This window comes from Calonectris borealis, chromosome 5, assembly GCF_964195595.1.
Source record: "Calonectris borealis chromosome 5, bCalBor7.hap1.2, whole genome shotgun sequence".
NCBI classification, from domain to species: Eukaryota; Metazoa; Chordata; class Aves; order Procellariiformes; family Procellariidae; genus Calonectris; species Calonectris borealis.
Genome location: NC_134316.1, coordinates 14,771,219 through 14,796,005, shown reverse-complemented (window position 1 = coordinate 14,796,005; position 24,787 = coordinate 14,771,219). Strand labels below are relative to the sequence as shown.

Sequence of the window (24,787 nt, the reverse complement as noted above, 5' to 3'; positions counted from 1 at the left end):
CAAAAGGTCAACAGGCAAGAGTCACATGATGCTGCAAGGGAAATTCCAAACAGATGTAAGGAAACTCCTCACCATGAGGGGAGTTGAGCACTGGAACAAGATGGAGATTTAACAGCATCTCCAAGCAACCTTGGAGAATTTAAAAATTTGACTCGGCAAGGCCCTAAGCAACCTGATTAACTTTGAAGTTAAAGCAGAAAATTGAGCCTCTCAATCTCAATCAAGAGACCCCTTCCCATCTACATTTTTCTATAATTCTACGTGTTACTGCAACTGATGTTTTCACCTCTATATGGGCAGCCTACGTAGTATATATGGTATATAATATGTTCCTGTACAGTACAGAAGATTCTATGTCCAGTTACTTTGCAGTGAGAGGTGAGTCAGACACATTCAGGTAACTTAGGACATCTGAAAGATTTCAACTGCCTGAGTCATCAAGATCATAACAGCTTTAAGTTATCACACACTGCACAGTAAAATCCATAAAAATGCTGAAAATCACTGTGTTTTTCCAGGTGTTCTGAGCACTCTGTATATATAAAAGGGATCCTTTTATCCTTGGTCAGTATAGCTAGCTTACCCAAAATTAAATGTTTCCTCTCATACTCTGTCAAAAAGTTTTGTTCTTTGGCAGCTGGTATTAATACTGGAATGTATCGACCAGCAGCTGAAAAGCTGCTTCTCCACACTGACCAAGGCTGAAACAATTGCAATCCATATGTTAAGTAACTGTGTAGGGCAGATCTTTTAAATACAAATGCTATATGTTAAAAAACTTCTAGTGGGAAATGTACATAATCTGGCTGCTTTAATTTTCCATTAAGATTAGAGTGAACAAGAAACTGCCAAGCTTCTTGTTTAAATACTAACTTTGAATGATCAGGAAGCAAATTAAGGTTAATGTTGTTAACTTACTAACTCAAAATTAAAGGAGCTCAAAACTGACTGAAAAGACAACACCTCATAACATAAAGAAAAAAATCTAAGGCAAAACTATAAGGTGTTTTTAAAAAGGAAGGCAAACAAACCAAATTCTTTTATCTTCTGACACTGAACGCAGCGCAAGGAACAAGACTATCCCTGAGCACATGGAGACTGTGAAGTCCTGGGGCATAACGCCTCCCCCCAATTTTAGCGCTCTCTAGCAGATAACGGAGGCTCAAACAACCCATCTGCGCTGTTTAATTTTATCAGTCCCCCTTGAGTTGCATAACTTACTTTCCCAGTACAGCTTCTACCATGAAAAGCCCTCATATGCAGCCTGGTAAGGAGAGATCCCACAGACTGGATGTAATCACACTGGCTGGTCACACCCCTTGAAGTTTGTAAATTAACACTGGACATCCTCTTGAAAGACATTGCTCTACCACAAGCAATTACATTTGATACAAGATTTGACAACATTTTTCAGCTCATATGAAGCAGGGAGTAACGCTCATTATGAGATCCATGTTGAATTCATAATAGTACAAATTGGAAATAGGATCAATATAAATGGCCAACCTGCCATAATAGAGTGTAAGACAAAGCCACAGAAGAGCAATACCAAACAAAAAAAGAACTTAGAACAGTTTATTTTCATGGTCTTCCCATTATACACTTTTTCCTTCTTTTTTTTCCTTCCCTGGTAATGCTCTCATACTTGTAAAAAGATAAACAGATCTTGGTACAGGAGGCCACGTTCACAACCTATTCACTTGAGTGTTCCACTCCCATATGCCATCCTGTTACATTTATTTTAGACCCTTCTGCTCTTAAGAGAAATCAAGTCAGACGGGTCTGTAATGGATCCAACAGCAGGTTCGGGGACAGAGTCCAAAATCTTCAGGGCAAGAACAATGCAGTTCTGTGTTGATTCATACAAACGGTTTTCTGCATTCCCTCTCAGCACAATCCTCTGCATCTTTAGAATCATCAGAAAATTGAAGCACTCACACAGTGTATTCTATGTTACAAGTTATAAATTATGATGACATATAGTTTATATCAATCAAGATGCTCATAAATATTAAGATAAATAAGTTGAACAACTGAAATTATTTTGAAGGATTTTGGTTCCTCATTTCTAAGAACAAAGTATGTTTATTGACCAATAAATTGAGGAAAAGCAGTCTAAGTAAATGTTCTCTATACACAACTACCAAAATACTGCAGGCTTTTTTTTTTTTCTTTTCTTCTTTTTTTAAAGTTGTATTTAGAGGAAGGATCTGCTTGGAATTTAAACATCCATTGGTAGATTTTATAAGAAAAAAACCAAAGACAACTGTGCATATATTATACATGGAGACATGAAAAGTGCCACCATGCAGTCAGAACAATGATATACCAATACATGAAGCTGTATGAATATGGTACACGGCCAGCACTACATTTTGAATTTTTTCCTGTATGAAACATGTTAGTAGTGAGAATCTATTTTTGCAGTGAAAGCATTACCAAGAGTTATGTCTAAAGATAAAGCTGGTTTTAGAGTATGTGAACTTCAGCTTCCCAAATATGACGAAAAGAAAAATTTGAACAATGCTAAGTATTTGCATTGCTATCGTAGGTGAGTATTGTTTTAGAGGCCAAAAAAATATTCTTTAGCTGAAATCTGCTCTACACAAGTAAGAAATTCAAGGCTAATACAAGATCTGCCTCAGCTCCTACTGCTCAGATAACATGCAGCAAACATATCATAGGAAAAAACAAGTTCGGTGAACACAACTCATTAGATTGATGGCACCGTAATGAGAAATGCATTTTTTCAGTAGGGTGCTACCAGTATATGAACATGAAATAAGCTCTGTAAGTATCTTTGCTTTCTCCTTTGATGCATGTATTTTGTCTAAACTATTGCTTCTTAGTCATCAGAATTTCTATAGAGAAAATATTCTGCATGCATGATTAAATCAGCAAGTCTATCTCACACAAAAAAAGCAAAACCAGCAGACTGATATCTTGAGATATCTTCTTATATCTTATTATGGAAGTATTTCCTTTTAAGGAATCATCTATCTTGATCAAAACTGTACTTTTTTATCTAATTCCCAATCAGAAAAATAGGTCTCCACTTCCTACATTACTTATCTCCATTCACTGCTCAGTTACATGAAACTGATATAACTATTTAAAATCTATGCATCTGACGTATTTTTTAGTAAAAGCCGCAATTTGAAAGGAAATTCTGCTACACATGGTTGTCCAGAAAACAAATTCCAAATACCAATCTAGCAGAGCAGCCTAGTATAAAAAAAAAAAAAATCACATAATATATAATATAAAAATAGATTATGCAATTTTTTTCAAAATTTCTGAAAACTAACACACAACATGTAATCCGATTTCACACTTGGCAAAAAACAGTTTAGTTGAGCAATACTCTCTGCCACATTTAACCAGCAAATGATGAGTTATACTGATAACATGAGACCCAATATGGAGAAAGTAAGTGTGGTTCCTTTGTGAAACCAATTTTGTAATTAAAATTACCTTAATAAAATTACAGTTCATGAAACAGATTTTAGAGTTAGATTTCAATTATACAGAAATCCCTGAAATTCCAAAAAGATTTTTAACTTCAGAAAAACAGTATTTTTTAATTTGAAATAAAATTTCAGATATAAAGCATCTTCTTTTGCAAGTGACTAAAACTATTGTTTAGAAAGAAATAAAGTATGAGCCTGCTTCTCAACTGAGCAATGAAGGGACAAGCTGTTTGCCAGTACCTGCATGACAACAGAAGCAGCAATATAAAATATAGCTGCATGACATGCATCTCACTGCGGAGAAAAACAAAACAAAAAAAATCCTCAGGACTGAGATGAAGTGCAGACTTCATAAATATCTGAAGAAGCAGCAATACACATTTCAGTGGAAAAGTGGTTTGGGCTTTCCCCCACCACCCCCCCCCAAATTTGCTTCTCTGGTTGTCTTCTAGTGAATACTTTTTAAGTACTATGCCATGTTTCTTTTCAAATTAACGTTGTTGAAAATTCTGAAAGCTTTCTGCAAAGAGAGAGTACGCTGACAGCAATGATGAATAAGCTTGGTAACACACAACACAGCCACATTTCCAAATATAGTGTATCAGCTGGCTTGGCAAAAAGAATCATGCCAAAACTGGCAAGGAAGGGTGTAAATGATCCATCTCCCCCCTCTAATACTGCTATCAAAGAGCAGTTGTGTTGTGTCAGACTTCGAACTTGTTTCCGCATCACACACAAATAATATTTTAATGAGCTGTAAAATATTCCCCCGCCTTGACTTACAGCTTTAAAAAGTGAGCATGTTCACCTAACAGCTTTAGAAGGTAACCATGAGAAGTCTGTACAAAAATCCCAAAAGAAGTACTACAGAATTGCTACCAAGTGTATGCATTTGGTTTTTTAATTAAAAAAACCTGATTCTTAAACATTTTATTTCAGAAAGCTATTACTTATGGTATTAGAGAACTTGACCACATCACAGGACTACATTTCCATATGGAAGCAATGCCAAGCTCGGATGATAAAATATGGATTTTCCCAAAAAATATTTCAGAAAAAAATTAATCCATTTAATCATTAACAACCCTCCCTCAACTTTTCACATTCACATGACCACCAAGAAGTTCATTGCAGCACTACGTAGAGCTGCAGTTAAGTTTGATAGAAAAAAAATCCATCATAAGGAACTATAAAGATACCTACTTCTCACTCATTGGGTAAAAATACAAGCTTCAACCTTTGTTACAACACTGAGTATAATAAATGTGCTAGGCAAACACCATATTAATTTTTAAGCATTTAACTGTGTTAGTTTTAAAGAATTTATCCTACATGATGCAGAATATATGAAATCTGATTTCTTCTGGATGTGCATCTCCCTTTCTTATACATGCCTTTTCCAACGGTCCCAGAATCCCTGCAGTGCTCCCAGCTACCCTCATCATCTCTTCCGGGACTCCACATTGCTTTCAGTTCCCTCCCCACACGACCTTACTAGCCAGCAGCATCTTCTTTTGCAGGTTTCGATATAACTGCGCACGTTGGGCAAAAGCATCAGCACACATGGGGACTGACTAACAGGCCAAGTGGATAAACTGTTCTCAACGCAGCTTTTCCTCTAGCAAGCAGACCAACTTATGTTTGAGTTCTCCCACTCTGTCAGATTTGATTAAAAACATCCAACAAGTTGATGGGTGAAGCAGGAAGAACTGACCAGCAGACAGACCTGACATGATCCTATAAGCCTTATTTGCTTCAGCTATAACTTTTTACTTTACAGAGCAGTAAACCAGCTTCTCAAAAATGCATGGAGCTTTTACAATAACAAACAAGTTAGGAATTCCCACAGCAAAAGTTATCCGTTCAAGTTTAACTTTGCTTCAAGGACTCAGTATATTTCCAATGCAGTATCTTAACATTGTATCTTCTTTAATTCAGATCCTTGTAGATGCTAATTACATTATGTTCTCATTACATAATGGTTCCCACCCCACGCATCTTCTTGGCATACACTAGCACAGAAGGTGATGGGTGCAGATCTAGAATCAGTATTAGAAGGACAGATACGGGTCGACAAGGGCAGACAAGGAGAAGACAAGGGAATTCTCAAGCCATGCAAAGAGCACAGAGAGGTGACTATAGTAGGTGGTTGTGGGATATGTTCCTTGGCTGCATCGAGAGGGAGGACAGATGAGTAGGATGTACACAAACCAGGCTTGCAATTTTTTTTTTCTAGTTTGATTGCCTAGACTAAGTAATTTTGCCCTCTACTTCAGCGAGGGAAGTGTATCATCTCTTGTATCAACATATGTTGAGCAACCAGGGTCTTAAGGGACAAGCTTAATGCTTATAGGCAATTGACAGGAGTTCTGTATGTAGGAGAACATAATTTTACACTTGATATGACCAGGCTTGCGGGGAATGTGATCTTTTGCTTCCACTGATCAAGTTGTTTTTTCCTCCTAAACTTGAATCTTACGACTGCAGGTAAAAAGATAAATACACTTTATAGCAAATAGAAAATCAAGAAGTGTAAGAACAGTGTGGGTGGAGGAAGAGATCTGTGATCTTTAAGAAAAATTCGGTTTATACATTTACAATGAACACTATGTTTGCTTGTGAAAACCACCTACATCATGTCACTTGGAAACCACATTAACACTCTCATCACTCCTAAGGTATTAATCTAGATGTTCCCACTAAATAAATGACTAATTAGTTACTGATTCAATCCCTTTCCCCCCAGCTCTCAATCTCTCACCTTTGCTGTACTCCACTCCTTCTCTTCTTGCTATTAATTCTCCTCTCCCACCATTGCCCTTTTCTTTTTCTTCCATTTCTTCATTTCCTCTATAAACTTGCCCTAAAAGCTCTACTAAATACAATGTCATTGCAGTTCACTGTGTTTGTGTACTTTCTTTCTCCAGTATGTTTCTGTTCTTCTGTTTAAGTTGTAAGCTGTTTTGGAAGTGGGACCTCCTGTGATTATAGAGTGCTTATAACAAGGCAGCTATTTTTTTTGTAAAAACAGGATCTGAAGTATTGCCATAACACTGATGACAATGCTGACAAAAATAACCTACAGAAAATACTAATAAGATTAATGATAGAAAAGCCCATACTGTTTCCACTTAGGATTGCATTCCACTTAAAATACAATGTAAATTTATGTTTCCCAAGAACTCCCTTAGCCATAACCCACACTATTTCCTTCTTTAAAAGCTAGCTTTGATACACTTGCTCCTTGTGGCAAGATGCTGTACCCGAAACAGTCCAATGCACACACAGCTCAGCAAATACAGAGTGCCCTAGGTTCTTCTGCTCTCCCAAAACAACTTGCACCCCTCAAATGCAGTTCTTTCCTGCTAGTTAAGAAACTGTAAACTCTCTCCTATATAAAATATAAGGATTGCCATGCTTAAGACTTTTCATCTGATCATCAAGTAAAGAATGCAGTCTCCAGCAGCAGCCCACAGCTCCAGACACACATATTCTGCAGGAAGAGGGAGATCCTGGCACACACATATATTGGTTACACACTGCAGTTTTCCCCCAGTTCCATCTTATGAGATTCTGCTTACCATTCCTCCCGCCTTTTCCAGTGTCTTCTCCCAGATTCAAGACCCCATAAAGTCACTGGGCTTCTTCCTCAGACTTCTTGATTAAAAAACACTTACCACATCCCCTAGTTTCTTCCCATCTCTAAAGAACAGCACTGAGCATCATCCACCATCTCCTGGAAGAATAGCAAGAACAGAAGTTGCTCTGCTCTATTTCTTTTTGAAGTCTACTGTTTTCATCCTCATCTTAGTCTTCTTTATTTCTCTTCTCCCTCCACCCTGTCTTTTACCAGAGGAAAAGTAACAGTGACAGCAACCAAGAGCATGGACTTAGAGAGCTACAGGAAAAGCATGGCAGAGGCATTTTTCTCCAGCATGTTCACCCAGCTCCTTGCAGCCCAAGCTGCAATGTAGTAAGCTTCCCTTCTTCGTGAGGTTGTGAAGTTATCCAGGTCATCTTCTCCTACTTCATACAGAATTTCAGTCTTATTTTCCTTTCAAAGACCTGATTTAGCCACATGACCCATTTGTAATGGGACTTTGCACATTTCCTCTCTCAGGTAAAGCAAATGAAATAGGTTGTCCTCATCACTTCCCAACAAGAACAGTCTTCCCAAGACAAGCTCTCTACAAGCCTCATGTTTTTTGATTCAGGTATTCCTCCCCACACCTTTTCTCTTCTTTCACAATCAGTTAGCAGATGGATTTTATCCCATTCAGGAGGTAGGTACCTTTTCACCTCTGTCTCCACTCTTTGGGCTATTTGCTTCTCCCAAACATCTTTTTTCTTCAAAAAAATCTACCGAGCTAGTGCTTGTAAGCCTCACTGTTCCTTAAAGTAGGCACAGTATCATATCAAAAGAACAATCATCTAAAATTAACTGATTAAGAACAAATTCTTAAACACTGAATGAGCAAAAACAACCAGAGGAGAAAAAAAAAAAAAAGACCGATACCGAAAATGTTTCTCAAGTTTTCACTAATGAAAAGAACTCACTGGCAAAAAAAAAAAAATCATTAGAAATATATGCCTATATTTTTAATGCTTCCAAACGAACGCTTTATTTCTCTTCCTACAGGATGGGTTTGAGTACAGTTACATTATATGCATTTGTCACTACTTAAAAACAGTTAACGCCAACTAAGTACATCAAAAACCATTGCAAGATAACATTTTTGCTTTTGTACTTATACAGAAAAATCCAGTTCATGCAAAGCATCTGTTTTTCAACAAGATACTACTTTTACTTAATTCTACAGCTGGGCTGTTTACTAAGGCATAAGACAGTCGCATGACTGACCTGTGTTTCAATAAACCCAGATGTAAAATACATTTTGATTGTTTGTGAGAACATTGCTTACATGTTTTATGCTGGAAGAGCTGTTTGCTATTACTGTGTAATCCCATAACCAACCCCCTCAACATATACAAGAAACTTTAAAAAGGTATGGTCCACAAAAGGAATGAGATTGGTTGTTCTCAAGAGCTACCTTCCCAATGGTTACATAAGAAAATTTCTCCAAACTGTAAAACCATAAATAAAGAAATGTTAATACTGCCCCAAATCTTTATTAGCCAGTATGTCATAGGTATGCAAGACTTATAATTAGAAAGTTACTTTGGTTTTACCTATTATCCGTACCTGTACACATACATCAGGAAATAACGTACTATACAATGTTTAATTTCAAAAGTTCATTTGCTAAGACATGAACTAGTAACAAAGTGCTACCTTTGCCTGTACCTAAACTGATTTGTAAAGATGCAAAAATTCCGTAAATTACCAAAATACCTCCTGTGATGGCTTAACACAATCTGTTCTACTTCCCATTGCAATGTGCCAACAATGCTCAAAATCGCTTTAGTGCATCATTTCAGACAGTGACTTCTTGAACCATGCTAGCATGCTCACAGTGTACTTACTTCATAGAGTAAATACAGGATAGTCACTAAAACTACTTTATGTAAACCTTAATATCCATGATGACTTATGTGATCAAGAACTAGGACCTTTTATCACCGTTTCTAGTATTTTGCTTAGACACAGACTAATTGACAACAGTAAGAAAATCAGTCATTACTCATGCCTTCATAGTCATCAGCAAGAGTTAAAATTCAGCAATATTATTTTACTAGAGGTGCAACAAAACAGTATAGCACTCATTACATCGCCGCGAAGTGAACAGCTAAGAGCAGAAGTTCAGTCCCCATTCAACACAGCTGATATGCTTTGAAATTTTGACAGAGCCTTGGATGCAATTAAAAACTTTAGGATTATGGTATCTAAGCACACATCATTTCAATGGGAATTGTTTTTTTAACCCAAAATGTATGTTTCACATGGGTCAGCCCTCACTGCAACTGCTTCTTAGTCACTAAGAATCATAATAATTTTAACCACCAAAAAAGAGACAGCACCTCTTTAAAGGGATGGAAAAACTTCTAGCAAGATGTTAACCCATTCCTCCATGTGTTACTGAGAAGAAAAAAAAAAAGTGCGTGTGTAACATGAGATACATATTTTGTATGTAAATTCTCTAGGATGCACAGAAAAGATGGGATGCATATTGAATATGTATCACTATATATTACTGCATCTACTTCACGTAACAGCTAGAGCAGAAGAAACTGAGCCTGGCTGAACAGCAAAAAATATTTCTTGGGTATCACTGCATAGATTTTTTTTTTTTTTAAGTCCTTTTTTAATTGCATTATAGTCAATGGCATAAATAATACAAAACTAGGCAATAACATATATTCCAATTAACTGGACTGTCTCCAAGGAAGAGATTTAAAGCTGAAGATGCTTAATGCCAAGGACTACTGTTTAATTGCAACAATAACTCCACCTAAGTGGAATGCCCTCAAGCAACCTAGCAGCAATTGGGCCCATGATTATTTCTATGCACTGAAAAATTCTCTTATCAGTTCTGTTTATTTTTTGTCTTAACACCTTTGCCTACCCTCTGCTTTCTACACATATTGCAACTCCAATATGATTTACTATTGCCTGCTAGGCTGCTCCTTTCCAATCAGATAATTATGAAGGGCCATCATACTGACAACCCACATCTCCAATCACGGCATAGGCAGCAGATCACCATAGTTTCTGGGCCCTTCTAATGTAACTAATCCACACGTCAAAGTTTCTCCTCCATGCAGCTAGGTGATATAGATGTAACCGTACATCAGATATGCCATGTTCCATTCATTCAAAAGGACTTTCTACCCACACAGTCCTTGCAATACTTACATGAAGTGACAAAAAACATCTTGCAAATATCTCTTGACGAAAAGGAGGAAGGAAAGATGATATCCACAGCAGAAAACAAGTTTCTATAAGCTTTAAGACCTGTTCTATGCTATGTGGCAGCATATGTGATTCTTGCCCTCAAAATGAGTTTCATTATACACTCATATCTTTTAATAACTTAAATTGGCTGAATGTTTCAATACCACTGCTGGAACAAAAAAAAAAATGGTTTAAGGACCTATATTTGGACACTGAATTGACGCTATCCAGTGCGCACAATTAAATTGTGCTTGAAGTTATAAATATCTGAATTCGGCTACAGTTTTGTGTTGTTTCCTGGAATACCCTGTCCTTACAGAAGAGAATCTAAGCAGTTTTAAAATAACTGCTGTATTTTTCTCTAGCTAAGAGTGAAGCACAGCTGTTCCATCAAGCTTCTGCCCCCAGCAGAAGGTGTGCTCAGAGATGGTACTGCTGGCACTTCACCCCGACCAGCAGCGCTTAGGATCACTATCAGACCACAAAGAACAAACCACACCCAAATGGTACAGAAGTGTCTATTCAATACATAATCAATGCCAAGGACTTCCAGGCTGTGGCCAGGAACTGCAGTACAAACTAGTGTGAACAAGGAAAAGATAAGTATGGAGAATTCCAGTGGGTCTTTGTATGCCTTTTCTTAACCTTTCTAGGACATGTGGGAGTATCTATGCCACTTAATGTACTTGCTGTTAAATGATGTTGTGTGCCTTGTACAATTCTGAAAAACACCAGACAGCTCATGTTGAAAGAGGATTGAGTTAGAATCATAGAATCATAGAATCATACAGGTTGGAAAAGACCTCTAAGATCATCGTGTCCAACCGTCAACCCAACACCACCATGCCCACTACACCATGTCCCTAAGGGCCTCATCTACACGTCTTTTAAATACGTCCAGGGATGGTGACTCCACCACTTCCCTGGGCAGCCTGTTCCAAGGCCTGACCACTCTTTCAGTAAAGAAATTTCTCCTAATGTCCAATCTAAACCTCCCTTGGCGCAACTTGAGGCCATTTCCTCTCGTCCTATCGCTAGTTACTTGGGAGAAGAGACCAACACCCACCTCGCTACAACCTCCTTTCAGGTAGTTGTAGAGCGCGATGAGGTCTCCCCTCAGCCTCCTCTTCTCCAGGCTAAACAACCCCAGTTCCCTCAGCCGCTCCTCATAAGACTTGTGCTCCAGGCCCTTCACCAGCTTCGTTGCCCTCCTCTGGACGCGCTCCAGCACCTCCATGTCCTTCTTGTAGTGAGGGGCCCAAAACTGAACACAGTATTCGAGGTGCGGCCTCACCAGTGCCGAGTACAGGGGCACGATCACCTCCCTGCTCCTGCTGGCCACACTATTTCTGATACAGGCCAGGATGCCGTTGGCCTTCTTGGCCGCCTGAGCACACTGCCGGCTCATGTTCAGCCGGCTGTCAACCAGTACCCCCAGGTCCTTTTCCTCTGGGCAGCTTTCCAGCCACTCTTCCCCAAGCCTGTAGCGTTGCCTGGGGTTGTTGTGGCCGAAGTGCAGGACCCGGCACTTGGCCTTGTTGAATCTCATACAGTTGGCCTCGGCCCATCGATCCAGCCTGTCCAGGTCCCTCTGCAGAGCCTTCCTACCCTCCAGCAGATCAACACTCCCGCCCAACTTGGTGTCGTCTGCAAACTTACTGAGGGAGCACTCGATCCCCTCGTCCAGATCATTGATGAAGATATTGAACAGGACCGGCCCCAGTACTGAGCCCTGGGGAACACCGCTCGTGACCGGCCGCCAACTGGATTTAACTCCGTTGACCACAACTCTCTGGGCTCGGCCGTCCAGCCAGTTTTTTACCCAGCGAAGAGTGTACCTGTCTAGGCCGTGAGCCACCAGCTTCTCTAGGAGAATGCTGTGGGAGACAGTGTCAAAGGCCTTACTGAAGTCCAAGTAGACCACATCCACTGCCTTTCCCTCATCCACTAGGCGGGTCACCTGGTCATAGAAGGAGATCAGGTTGGTCAAGCAGGACCTGCCTTCCATGAACCCGTGCTGGCTGGGACTGATCCCCTGGTTGTCCCGGACATGACTCGTGAGCGCCCTCAAAACCAACCGCTCCATGATCTTCCCCGGCACCGAGGTCAGGCTGACCAGCCTGTAGTTCCCCGGATCCTCCTTCCGGCCCTTCTTGTAGATGGGAGTCACATTGGCGAGCCTCCAGTCGTCCGGGACCTCCCCAGTTAACCAGGACTGCTGGTAAATGATGGAGAGCGGCTCGGCAAGCTCCTCCGCCAGCTCCCTCAGAACCCTCGGGTGGATCCCATCCGGCCCCATAGACTTGTGAACGTCCAGGTGGCATAGCAGGTCATGAACTTCATCCTCTTGAATTATGGGGGGTTTATCCTGCTTGTCGTCCCTGTCTTCCAGCTCAGGGGGCTGCGTACCCTGAGGATAACCATTCTGACTACTAAAGACTGAGGCAAAGAAGGCGTTGAGTACCTCAGCCTTTTCCTCGTCCTCGGTGGCAACGTTCCCCCCCGCATCCAATAGAGGATGGAGATTCTCCTTGGCTCTCCTTTTGTCATTAACATACTTATAAAAGCATTTTTTGTTGTCTCTCACGACAGTGGCCAGGTTGAGTTCATGGTCATAGGGAGGAAAAAAGAAGTTTGGAGTGACACTCCACCTCCATGAGAGCGTGCTGCACTTTTTCACACCCAGATAGTACACCTGCCTTCGTTCCTGCTGGGGATGTGGAGTGACATCAGCTAGTTGTATATACAAAAAAAAATATCACTGGTCATTCTTGGAAATAATGAATCAGCATTACTATCATTCATTCCATATGTACCCATGTGAAGTTTGAGGAAAATCGAGCTCTTCGTTATATGGTAAGGTCATGCAATGGTTGCCAATGTATAAACTGTAGTAGTGCACAGATTTATTGCAATGCAAGTGATAAAAAGAGCACCTCCAGAGTATTTCTTAATAGCTCAAAGGAAAAACTTTCCCAATAAAGTTATTACAGACCTGCCCTGTAGCAGGTGCTAGTGATTAGGGTCTTTTTTTGCTGGGGAACCCTCACTTAAGAGACCACAGCCCTCAAGCCCAGTTACGATTACACTCCAAGATACTGTAATTTTAGTGTCCTTGGAAAACACCCATGGCAGACCAAGCACTCAGCATTTCTAAATCCCAAAATAATACTATTTTGACAGTTTGGAGAGGAACTTCTGACAACATTTAAATGCTATGCACATTGTAAACAGAGAATTTAAGAATTTTCTGCTATGAATGCCTCTAAGTGATGTAACTGAAGGCTTAATAACAGTTGGAAAGCCTTCCAAACCCACTTGCCTTAAGCCCACTCCCTATCTAGTGATGACTATTCTAGAAAGTGTGACTAGAAGTTTCAGGCAAAATACTGGCAGTTTTTTGATCTTTTTATTTTAGACCTTGAAAATGAAGGAGCAGGTTCTCCAAGCCCCTTTTTATCTTCTGGCATTCACAGTTGGCAACTTGAGCCCGTAAGAGTCTCCTCCATGTTTACTTAAACTAGTGACACTGCAGTGGTTTGAAATAAGAAAGCTTTTAGCATAGGCATTTGCTGGGCTGTCAGGAACAAGAAAGATGCAGCAATATTAAGTATTACTTGGCTTCACCCCTGAGCTTTCAGATGTTTTATAAAGTAATAACCAAAATGTATACAGACTACAAGGCACTAAACTGCCATCAGCTTCTCAGAATTTTAATTCTCACAATTCAGAACAACTATAGAAGAACTGCTTGGTAGCACTTTTTTTTTGTTTTTTTTAATGTTTACAGGTGACAAAACAGACCAAAGCAGAAATATTTTGAACATTTATTTTAGCACACACATTAGAGTAAATGCATTGCCTCCTCCAGTCCCAGAACATATCCAGGGAGGTCACATCACTTTCTGAACAAAGCCCTCTTCTCTGTATTAAGGGAGAACAATTGAACAGCATCTTTTCACAAGATAACTGCCTCAAGTATACTAATGCACTGTTAACATGCCTGCTGAAAATCAGTTTTCCTACCCTGCCTTATTTTGATGTAAACCACTAGCCATGTCACCAACCTATCCCTCTGACCCCCAGGCAGGCCACGCACCAAAACCCAGGAGCAGGGCTGACCAGACCCTACAAGTGATATTCCAAAGTGTTCAGATAAGGAGCTGTAACCATTTCTATACTCCCCCTACAAACCCCTAGGAAGCCTGGGTATCTCTTGCCTTTGACCCCTCCAAACTGAGACTTCAATGTTCTTATTTCTAGCTACCTACGTTCCTTTTTCCTGGGGCTATCCCACTCCTGCACAGCCAGCATAGATAACCCACTTTCCTCAGATTCCAACGGTTTGGACTTTCAACAATCCCAGGCCTCTGGAGATCCAGTACCTTTCAATCTTAGACCTGCATGGCTTCCTGTGCCGCAGCAAGAAGCCACAGCTCAAGGAGCAGCTTGAAGGCCTGCTGCCACAGCTAGAGCCCTGTCCTCTTCACCAGAAATACTGCTGTTTCTTCTCTGTGAACTGGACATTGCATTAACGAGCAAGCCACATCACCTGAAACACTTGCAAGATGAAATTTATATCCATCAGCTCAGAATGAAAATTTGTTCCTACCTAATATAAATTCAAGAAGAGAAAAAGCAGCAGAATGACTCCTAACAAGAGTAGCTGGTACTGTTCATATTCTGCCTCTCAGTTCTTGTAGCTGATTTTCTTGCTTTCACAAATAGAAGTACTAGCTACTAGTCTGGCGAATTTCTAGATAGAGAGATGACTTCCACTCTGACCAATTCTTCCTTACGGAACAAAAAGGACAGAACTGAATATGAACACCATGACTATTATCATAGAGAAGCCGCTCCTGACATCTTGCTGCAGGTGATATTGGTAAATCTCTATCCACCAGAGAAAAATGCATTCTGGGAGCAGCAGTACTTTCCAAAACTAGACTGCTCATGTCTTATGCCTTAGGCCAATGTGTCGCATACTGTCAGGGTAGAAGTCTGCAGAAATGTGCTCAAACCAGCTTTTTGTTATTAACCTGATCTGGCATTTCTGAGAGTTTTCTGGAAAAGATAAAGTTGTATCTTTACAGAAGGTAAAATATTCCTCAAAGTTGCACAGAATTTTACTTTCTTGAAGTACAAGAGTAAAACCCTGCTAAAACAAATTAAAACTGCATCACTACACTAGCTTCCCACCTTCAAAGTAGGCATCCACTGTACCTTTAAGACTATGACCTTTGTTTACTAGAGTTTGCAGGTTTTTGGCTGTTCATATCATTATATAAAACTCTACACTAGACCTCCAAACCACTTGCAGAGACCAGCTACAAGACTCCACCAAATAAAGTGAGCAGTTATCGCATTAGGCTATGGTTTCATTTTAGTCTTCTAAATGCCCAAACTCAAAGTGCAATGGGACAGGTCTTTTTATATTCAGGCATCGATTCAAAGATTTAATAAGCCAGAGAAACAGGCTGTACAAGCCAGGCATCCTACAGTGACAGAAGGAAATCACAACATTATCTGTCATTGTCTTGAAAGCAGGAATTCTATTTTTTAATAGAGCATTGAGAAATGCAAAAATTGTAATTTCATGAACCCTTATAGAGCTCACTATTATTCCCAAGCATCAGCTGGGAACGAAGTGAGAAATAACTGCTTGAATGCTGACTTCTAGAAAAAGGGGCAGAGAAGAGATACCAATCCGAATCTGACAACCACATGAAAACCCAACAGTCATTTTCTGCAACTCTAAGCTTTACAGTTATATCAGCTTCTTCACTGTATCAGCACACAAAGCCTCTCAAATTGGTCTGACAACATCCATTTTACTTGCTCCTGACTGACAGAATCAGATGCTGCATACTCCAGAGGGAATGGATGCTTCTCTATTTTAAGGAGAGTTAATATATTAATATGCTATCAACGCAACCCTGCTTAGCAAAGTGGAAGATTAAATGTTGTTGCTGGTCATCCAAAGTAGACAGCCATTTTTCCTTCTTCACCAGCCAACCCTTACTACTTTCTGCAAGTCTAAAAATACTATTCCAGCAAACAAAGTTCCTTGATGAAGAAATTCATCCATACACAGCTCAACTTCCTGCTGAGACCCACTTTATTTGGAGAAGGCAGCTTCCAAGGAAAAGATTATCCAGTTGCAAGATCATAGATACATACATGACAGGCTCCAAACATTAAGACATACCAGGAATATCCAAACCCAGGCAGTATTACCCTCCACAGTGAGCAGTAGTAGTTATAGAAGTGCTGCTGGCTTAGAGAGGTTAGCAATGGAGTACCACAAAAAGACTGTTGAAATGTATCAATACATTCTTTCTGAATCCTAGCAGCTTTAGTCATGCCAGCTGGAAGCTCACAGACCACCCAGATGCCACAGCCTGTACAAGGCAATGGAGCATTGACTCAGAAGGTTGTGAGCCTATTTTGAAAAGTCAGTTTTGTTTATGTAAAAAAAAAAAAAAACCAAAACTGGACAAATGGGTCACAGGCTTTTAGATACACACCAGTAGCTATTTCCTAGTAACATATTCAACAAAAAACAACCTATGCAGATGCATTAAAGAAATTTTGTATTAGGGGTTCAATTGGTAGAACTTAATATATTAACCTGTAAATAGGTACAGGGCATCAGCAAAGACTGGAAGATCTGAACATTTTATCACTGGTTTTGAAGAATTAAGTAGCCCAATGTGAACATTGATATCAACCTCTATTCCATTCCATCAATAGTCAGTGGAAGAGCATATTGGCGATAATTCATTACATCCCAGTGAAAGTCTGGAAAACCAATTTTAAAAACAGAATAAGGTGTAGTGTCTAGCAAAGCAATAAAACAGAATGATTTTGACAAACACTGAAATGCTGCCTGTACAGGTATGAAAAATGTAACAAAAATTATCCATATGCCTAAAAAGAACACTTTTACCTTTAGACAAAAGTTTTCAAAATCATGAATCAGTCTATTGTATTTATAAAAAAAAAGTAGCATCAAATGCTCCAACAAATCTTATATAGCTTCCCAGAACCAGAGATTTGATACAAGAGGATAACTCGGTATTTGCTAACTTGGGCATCTGTTCTTCGTTTCACAAAATATGCTCTAGTGGGCTACTACTTTCACCTCTTCTAGGAGCATGCAATTGAAAACTTAAGGATGGAAAGAAAGCTATTCTGCTACCCCTCCATCATTTTTAAGAACTGTAAAGAGGTGATACTTTCAATGATCACTTCCTCCAAACTCCGGAATGGTCCATCCCTATGTGCAGGATATTATGCAAAGGTGGCAGGAGGCCTACATGAATGAACAAGATGCTCCTGACAAAACTCAAACAAAGAAACAGAAGAGGTGGAAGGGGGGGCAGGTGACCTATGAGGGAACAAGACACTGTTTGAGCATGCAGAGATGGGGTTAGGAAAGCCAAAGCCCACTTGGAGTTGAATCTGGCAAGGGACATGAAGTACAAGATAATAGACAGTAAAATGGCTTCTACAGGTGCATCAGGAGCTAAAGGAAGGTAAGACTAGGCAAGGTGTGAGCCTGCTGCTGAATGGGGCAGGGGACCTGGTGACAAAGGACAGAGAAAAAAAGACTTTGGTACTCTTCTTCACTGGTAAGACCTGCCTTCAGGAATCCCAGGCCCTGAGACCTGATGTAAGGAAGACTTATCCTCAGTGAGAGAGGATCAGGAAAAGAAACATTTAAACAAACTTTAAAAAAAAAAATCTCACAGAATCTCACATTAGAAGGGACCGCTGGAGGTTGACTTGTCCAAGCCCTCTGCTCAAGCAGGGCCACCTGGACCATGTCCAGACAGCTGGATATCTCAAAGAATGGAGACTCAGTCTCCAGCTAGTGCTCAGTCACCTTCACAGTAAAAAAGTGTTTCCTAATGTTCAGAGGGAACCTATTCTGCTTCCGTTTGTGCCTGTTGCTTCTTGTCCTGTCACTGGGCACCACTGAAAAGAACCTGGTTCTGCCTTCTTTGCACCCTTTCTTCAGGTATTTATACACACTGAGGAGATCCTGCTGAGTCTTCTTTTCTCTCGGCTGAACAGATCCATCTCTCTCAGCCTTTCTTCATATGAAGAAAGCCCCTTAATCATCTTAGTGGCCCTCCATTGGACTCTCTCCAGGAGCTCCATCTCTCTTGTACTGGGGAGTCCAGAACTGGACACAGTACTCCAGATGTGGTCTCCCCAGTGCTGAGTGGAGGGAAGCTGTTGAAGCAAGTAAACCTGGAAACCATTCCCAAACATATGAAGGGCAAGGTGATTGGGAATAGTCAGCATGGATTTATGAAGGGGAAGTCATGCCTGACCAACCTTGTAACCTTGATGGGAGAGCAGTGGATGTTGTTCATCTCTGCTTTAGTAAGGCTTTTGACACTGTCTACCATCACATCCTCATAGATAAGCTGATGAAGTACCAACTAAATAAGTGGACAGTGAGGTGGACTGAAAACTGGCTGCACTGCTGGGTTCAAGAGGTTGCGATGAATGGCACGAAGTCCAGCTGGAGGCCAGTCACAGTGGTGTACCCCAGGGATTAATACTGGGACCAACACTGTTTACCATCTTCACTGATGACTTGGACAATGGGACAAAGTATACATACAGATTCACAAATTATATAATTGCAGACACTAAGACACTGTTCAATTTCACTTTAATTACCTAGAAGTAAATCTGCAAAACTCGATCTTTCAGAAGACCTTGTCAGAAATTTTTCAACACAAAAGTTCTTAAACCCAAAAGCTCCTTCTCCCAGTACTTGACGTTATTATGTGACTACATCTATAAATTTTGTCATCAAGTAAAGATAACCAAATGGCTCCAAGAGTGGCCACAAAGACAATTAATCCAACCACCCAGAAGGCCTGGCAAGGGCAGGAGACAGCCTGCACCTCATGCTTCGTTGCCACCATACCCTCCCCGCAAAGTAACTCATATTCCCTTAAATTATCATCAGCATGAGCACGCTGAGCAAGACCCAGCATATGGGAGGTACTGAACTATCAACGCAGGCTCCATGTAAGTGGAAACCCACACATTACATCCTCTTCCCACTCCACTAAACAATACCGTGTGAAAGCTTTGGGTCCTAGTGCTACAAAGCATTAAAGACAAAGGAAGATTCTGCTATTTCTATTAACTACTTGCTACGAAATACGGGCAGCATTTGTAATGTAAGAGACTTAGTTTTATTGAGAGTTGCATAATTCCATCACTGTATAGCATATCCTAAAATATGTACAAATACATACATAAAAAGCAAAACCTAAAAATTGATCCACATGGAAAAGGCTAGAATAGGACTGCTAACAGAAGAGCCCTAGAGACGGACTCCCCTCCTTTCAGTGCATGTTGATCACACTCTTAAAAGAAACAACTGAAAAGCAACGTATTAGAACTGATACAGTTTACAGTCCATTTTCAGCTACAAAGGCAATTTTGGCCTACATTAACACCCTGGCTGAAAACCGTGGTGGTTCAAGCACTGCTGTTCAGGCAGTTCCAGGACAGGTCAGTCAATTCCTTCAGAGATATTGGGAAGACATCCAAGAATAAAATAAAACAGGAAGTAGATACTAATCTGTCATCCCCTAATATATAATATAACAGCCTTCAACTTTGGGCTCAAAAATACTTCTGAAAAGTAAAAGAAATCTCTCAAATTAGAAGTTATATTCTATTTTGATTTTTAATAGGATATTAGCAGCTACAGTCTCAGAAACATGCCTTTTGCTTTATGTCTGTCTATATATTACTTAGATGTGGCCAGCTTCACAGCATATGAACACCTGTTCGCATGTACTCAATGGAGATAAAACTGATCTCAAGCACAGTCATTCACATCTCAGCATGCTTAGCCCAGGCTAGAAAGACAGGTGGAATCCTCTCTGCAGCTGACAGGTCTGCTGCTCTAGCCTGGTAACAGATCCCAGAATTGAAATGCAAGACTTCAGTGCTAATTCTTCCTTACTTCAAAGAAAGAAAAAGCATTAGCAGACTTGCTGAACAGTATGGGAAGTGGTAAAGGACAGACAGGGATAGATGGAGCAACTGGAATAGTCATTTAGTGGAAGAGATGCAGGCAAGAGCCAATGTAGGACAGAGTAGCTAAAAACAGAAAAAGGGAGCAAAGAAGGTTACAGCAGAGGAAGGGCAAGAGCAAGAATGCAAAGCAATGTTAAAACACTCTTGGGCACTGAACTTGCCTTTTAATTACTACAACACAAGCCTCTTCAAAGTCTAGCTCCAAATGCACAAGACTAAAGCCAGACAATGCTAATGGGGCATTTTTACGGTACGATGAAGAACTCCTAGTGTACTTTATTTAGATTTGAGAAGTCCTTTCTCATATTTTACACTTAGTAGTCTTGGTTAAAACATTATTAACATCTAAAACCAGGCCTAGGAAGCTGAAGTGTTTCTAATAAGTTAGCTGGCAAAGGATGGCCAGAATTAAATTAATAACCCCCTGTTTGCTATAAAAAGCTGTACCATCACAGCTTTGCCAACATTAGCACAAGTCTAAAGCATCTGGAAAAAAGGGAAGATTGAACCACTGCTGTATACACTGCATGCATCTACCCTGCAAAGAACAAACTTTATTAATCCCATTTTGGCTTCAGGTTAAGGAAAGAATGAGATATATAAATATTACTGTGGTACTGGGAAGAAGCCACTCTGCAAAATAATATCAAAAGTTGTTACTAAAATCAACTAAATGTTTATTTGATGCACTTACAAAAAACACCAACTCCAACAAATTTAGCTAATTGGTGGGAAGCAACTTCCAAAGACATTTAGTCTTACAATTAGAATCAAAGAGAACACGTCTTGACAATATTCTGACTTGGGATGCTCAAGATACTCATAGATCTACTAAAAAAAAAAGTAAGTACTATCAGTTTGACATTACTTTCCCTCCCCCTCGCCCCTGCAGTTGAACCTAGTTAGATACAAGACCGCCTCATAAATTAAATATAAACTTCTGGTAAGAAATTATTAATTTGAAGGTAACACAAAATGCTAAAGGGCAAAGAAAAATGGCTACATCCAAGGCAACATTCCAAAGAAAAGTATGTATTTCATAATTACTATCACTTCTATCAGCTTGCTAATTCTGAATATTAATAACTACAAGATTGTCCCTATGTCCCCCCACCTTCCATTAAAGCTTTCTTAGGCAGAAGGAGTGCTTCTTACTATAAACACCTCACTGACCTTCTAGGGAAGATAGCTTACTAACTGCCCCACAGCAAACAACTCAAGCTCTTTCTTAATGATTAATAACCCCTTTGCCTCTCTTTTGAACCAGCTCCTCAGACAACTATTTGACCAGAAAAGAAAAAATATTTACTCTTTGCAGAAAAGAAGCAATAAATGGACTGTTGAACTCTACCACTTTGTCAACCTACTTTTGCATTTCATTTCTTTGCTTGAGTTTAGCTCCTCCTGAAGACCCCCACAGACTTTTTGTTCTGAATTCCTTTTGAGCAAAATTAATTAAAAAACCTAATATACTGGTTTTATTTGCATGTTTCTAAATATGTTCTTCGTTTAGAAAATATTAACCTCACTTTATAAAATATAACTCCTAACTGAGAATGAAGCAAGTCACTCTGACTTCAGTCATCAGCATGGACAGACCTAACAGAACAGCCCAGACCTCCAAAAACACTTGATGCTTAAGCCACAGGATCATGATGTGTCCTTTAACAAGCACCAAACACTGTGACATTCTGGTAATAAAAACACAGATCCCCCGACATCTCCAATACCCTTAAACTGCCTCTTTCTTTCAAAGAGCAACCACTAGAACACTCATTTGCTGAAAACTACCCAATACATCAGTTCAACTGTATAATCAGCACCACTATGATAAAGTAAGTAATACTTTAGATACAGTAGACATGTCTAGGTTCATTATATATTACAATAAAAATATCATCCAGATGTACACTTTTCCATGCAGAGAGGCATAAAATGGCTTATTTTTAAATTATGTACAATATTGAAATTAGAAGTCTATTTCAAGACTCAGATCTGACTTCAGCTACAGATCAGGCCATCTCTAACTGGGAACAGTAACATACAAATTACAAATTATTTCAGGGTTTGCGGCATTTCTTCCCCCAACACCCTAAATCTATTTCTAGGCACACCATGCCAAGCATGTATTTTCAACTGTACTTCAACATACACTTCAATCCAGCTTGCTAAACATAACTGAAAGCTCTATTAAAGCGCAAGCTGGCGTGCCTGGATTTCTACCATATTAAATTACTTAACTGAGCAAAAATATCTGGAAACACCCCCGCCTTTGTGCCCATCACGCCATTCCCTCCAACAACTTGTACACTGGCTTACTATTTTATACCAGGAACCAGACACGCAGAATGGTACAGCTGTTTACTCACCTACAAAACACTGTTTCACTTTATAGTTACAAGCTTACAGCAACTGAGAGCAGAAAACACTTGTGAGACATTAAGCTAACATTAGTAGCAATCTTCACAGAACAAAGCTGCCACCTGAAGAGACAGGTGCTTACGTTACATGCTCTTAGAAGGGACAGAGGCAATTTGCTTTCAACTTTATCTCATGAGCAAGCTTAGGTTCCAAGGACAAGTCCATCCAAAAGAGCAGATACCAAGCTTGGGAGAAGAGCAGCCTTGAACTAAGCTGTAAGGGACAACTTCCAAAAGGAAGAACTGAGCTTGTCCTGACAGCTAAATATTGCCTTTGGGTAAAAACCCAAATGCCACTTTAATTCAAAATTTAGGAAGTTGCTAAGAATTAAAGACAAATGCAAAGCAAAGACTCAGCTTAAGCAACTCTAAGCAAGTGTTGCTGGGTAAGAAGGAAGATGAGGAAGGGTTCACGAGAAGTTCCGTCTCAGCAGCCGCTGTAGTAACAGGGGGAGGCTGAAACACCTAGGCTGTTTCAGGAGTAACACCCCTGTAGATAAACAGTTTAAATGACTTATTCGAATTTTAAAACCCACCTTTTTTCCTCCAAAGATTTTACCCCTTTACTAAAGCAGGTTGCAGGCTGGGTGAGAAAAGGAAGAAACCAGAGCACTCTTTCCCTGCCAGAGGAGGACTCTGAGGAGCCACGTACCAGCAGAAACGCTCTTGAGCCAGACCCCGAGAGCTGGAGGTACAGGAGGCTCTCTGGAAAGCTGAGGAAGTAGGAGTAGGGAGTATTCAAAATGTGTCACACATAAAAAAAGGAATTACATCACGGGGAAAGCAGTTTTAAGCCATTTGTTTTACTCTGATTTCTGATCAGCCTCTCGGGGGGGATGGGACAAGGGAAACGAGCGTGAGGACGCCAATGTCACCGCCTCGCTCACTTTAAACCCGCGCAGACCGGGCTGAAGCGAGACCGACCCACCCACGGCGGAGCAGGAGAGCGAGCCGGCGGTGGGCCGCGGAGCGCTCGCCTCCGGCGAGTCAGCGGCAGAGAGAAACGCCACGGCGAGTGGGCGCCGGAGGCGGCCCCCCGCGCCCCCAGCCAGCGCGACGGAGGCTGCAGCTCCCCGGGGGAAGGGGCGGGCGGCGCTGGGCGGGCGCAGCCCCGCACGCGGAGGGGCGTGGCGCGTGGGCGCCCCGCGCGTGGGGTAACGGCTGCCCGGCCCGCCGCGGCCGCCGGGCGGGGGAGGAGGCAGGGGCCAACGCCGCAGGGGGAAGGAGGGGGCGGCGAGGCCTGGGCTCGCGGAGCGCGACCCGGGGCGCCGGGGGAGGCTGTGTCCGGAAAGAGTGGCGCCTCCCGCGGGAAGGGAGGCGGTGGGGCCGGCCGCGGCGGGGCGAGGCCCCCGGGAGGGCTGAGAGGAAGGGCCCGGACCCCGCCGGGGCGGGGGGGCCTGGCCGAGGGGCAACCGGCTCAGCCAGGATAGGGGGCCTCGGGCAAGGCCGCGCCTTACCTCCCGCGCGGCGGCAGCTCCTGCCTCGCCTGCTGGGAGCGGCGCGGAGCCCGAGCCCCTCGCGCCGGACGCCGCTGCCCGCGGGTGGGAGGCGGCGGCCGAGCTCGCCACAGCCCCGCACTCCCGTCCAGCCCCGCCCCCTCCCTCGCCCTGCCGCCCGCCATTGGCCCAGCCGCGTCCAGCCGGAAGGCCCCGCCCCCTCCGGGACCCGTGGCGGCCAATCCCCAGCGACCGCCCCTTCGCCTTCGCTACCGGTCTTAGAAAAGGGCATGGCAGCTCTCCCATTGGCTGGGGTTTAACCCCTGCCTTCAGATTCCTACTGGCTCCCGCGGCTTGCAATCTTCTTCCTCTGGCTTTCTGATTGGCCTGCTCCAAGACTACGAGCGCACGTCGCCCGCCTGCTTCTCGCGCTCAGCAGCTGCTGAAGGAGACGGGATTGGCCAGGGGATGGGGGTTGCCGCTTCTCATTGGCCGCTAGGCAGCAGAGGCTCCGTCCTCGCGCGCTAT

The 24,787-nt window shown here is 41.7% G+C and overlaps 1 protein-coding gene across 6 annotated transcripts in view; it reads right to left on the bottom strand.

Moving 5' to 3' along the window:
• The window catches only part of SETD3 (SET domain containing 3, actin N3(tau)-histidine methyltransferase), a 66,690-nt gene extending 42,269 nt beyond the window's left edge, over positions 1–24,421 (bottom strand). Inside the window, exons 1-2 of one of the 6 annotated variants that reach the window (XM_075151118.1) lie at positions 24,281–24,409; positions 23,360–23,536 (exon numbers count right to left, since the gene is read on the bottom strand). Coding sequence is in view for 1 of the 6 variants with exons in the window: in XM_075151116.1 (XP_075007217.1) it covers positions 7,148–7,152 (5 nt within the window). In the remaining 5 variants the exon portion in view is untranslated. Of the gene's footprint in view, positions 1–7,051; positions 8,639–23,359; positions 23,537–24,280 lie in introns of those variants that run through there. The other 5 variants (XM_075151120.1, XR_012673809.1, XM_075151117.1 and 2 more) reach the window with 5 other exon arrangements.
• Positions 24,422–24,787: the final 366 nt, after the last annotated feature.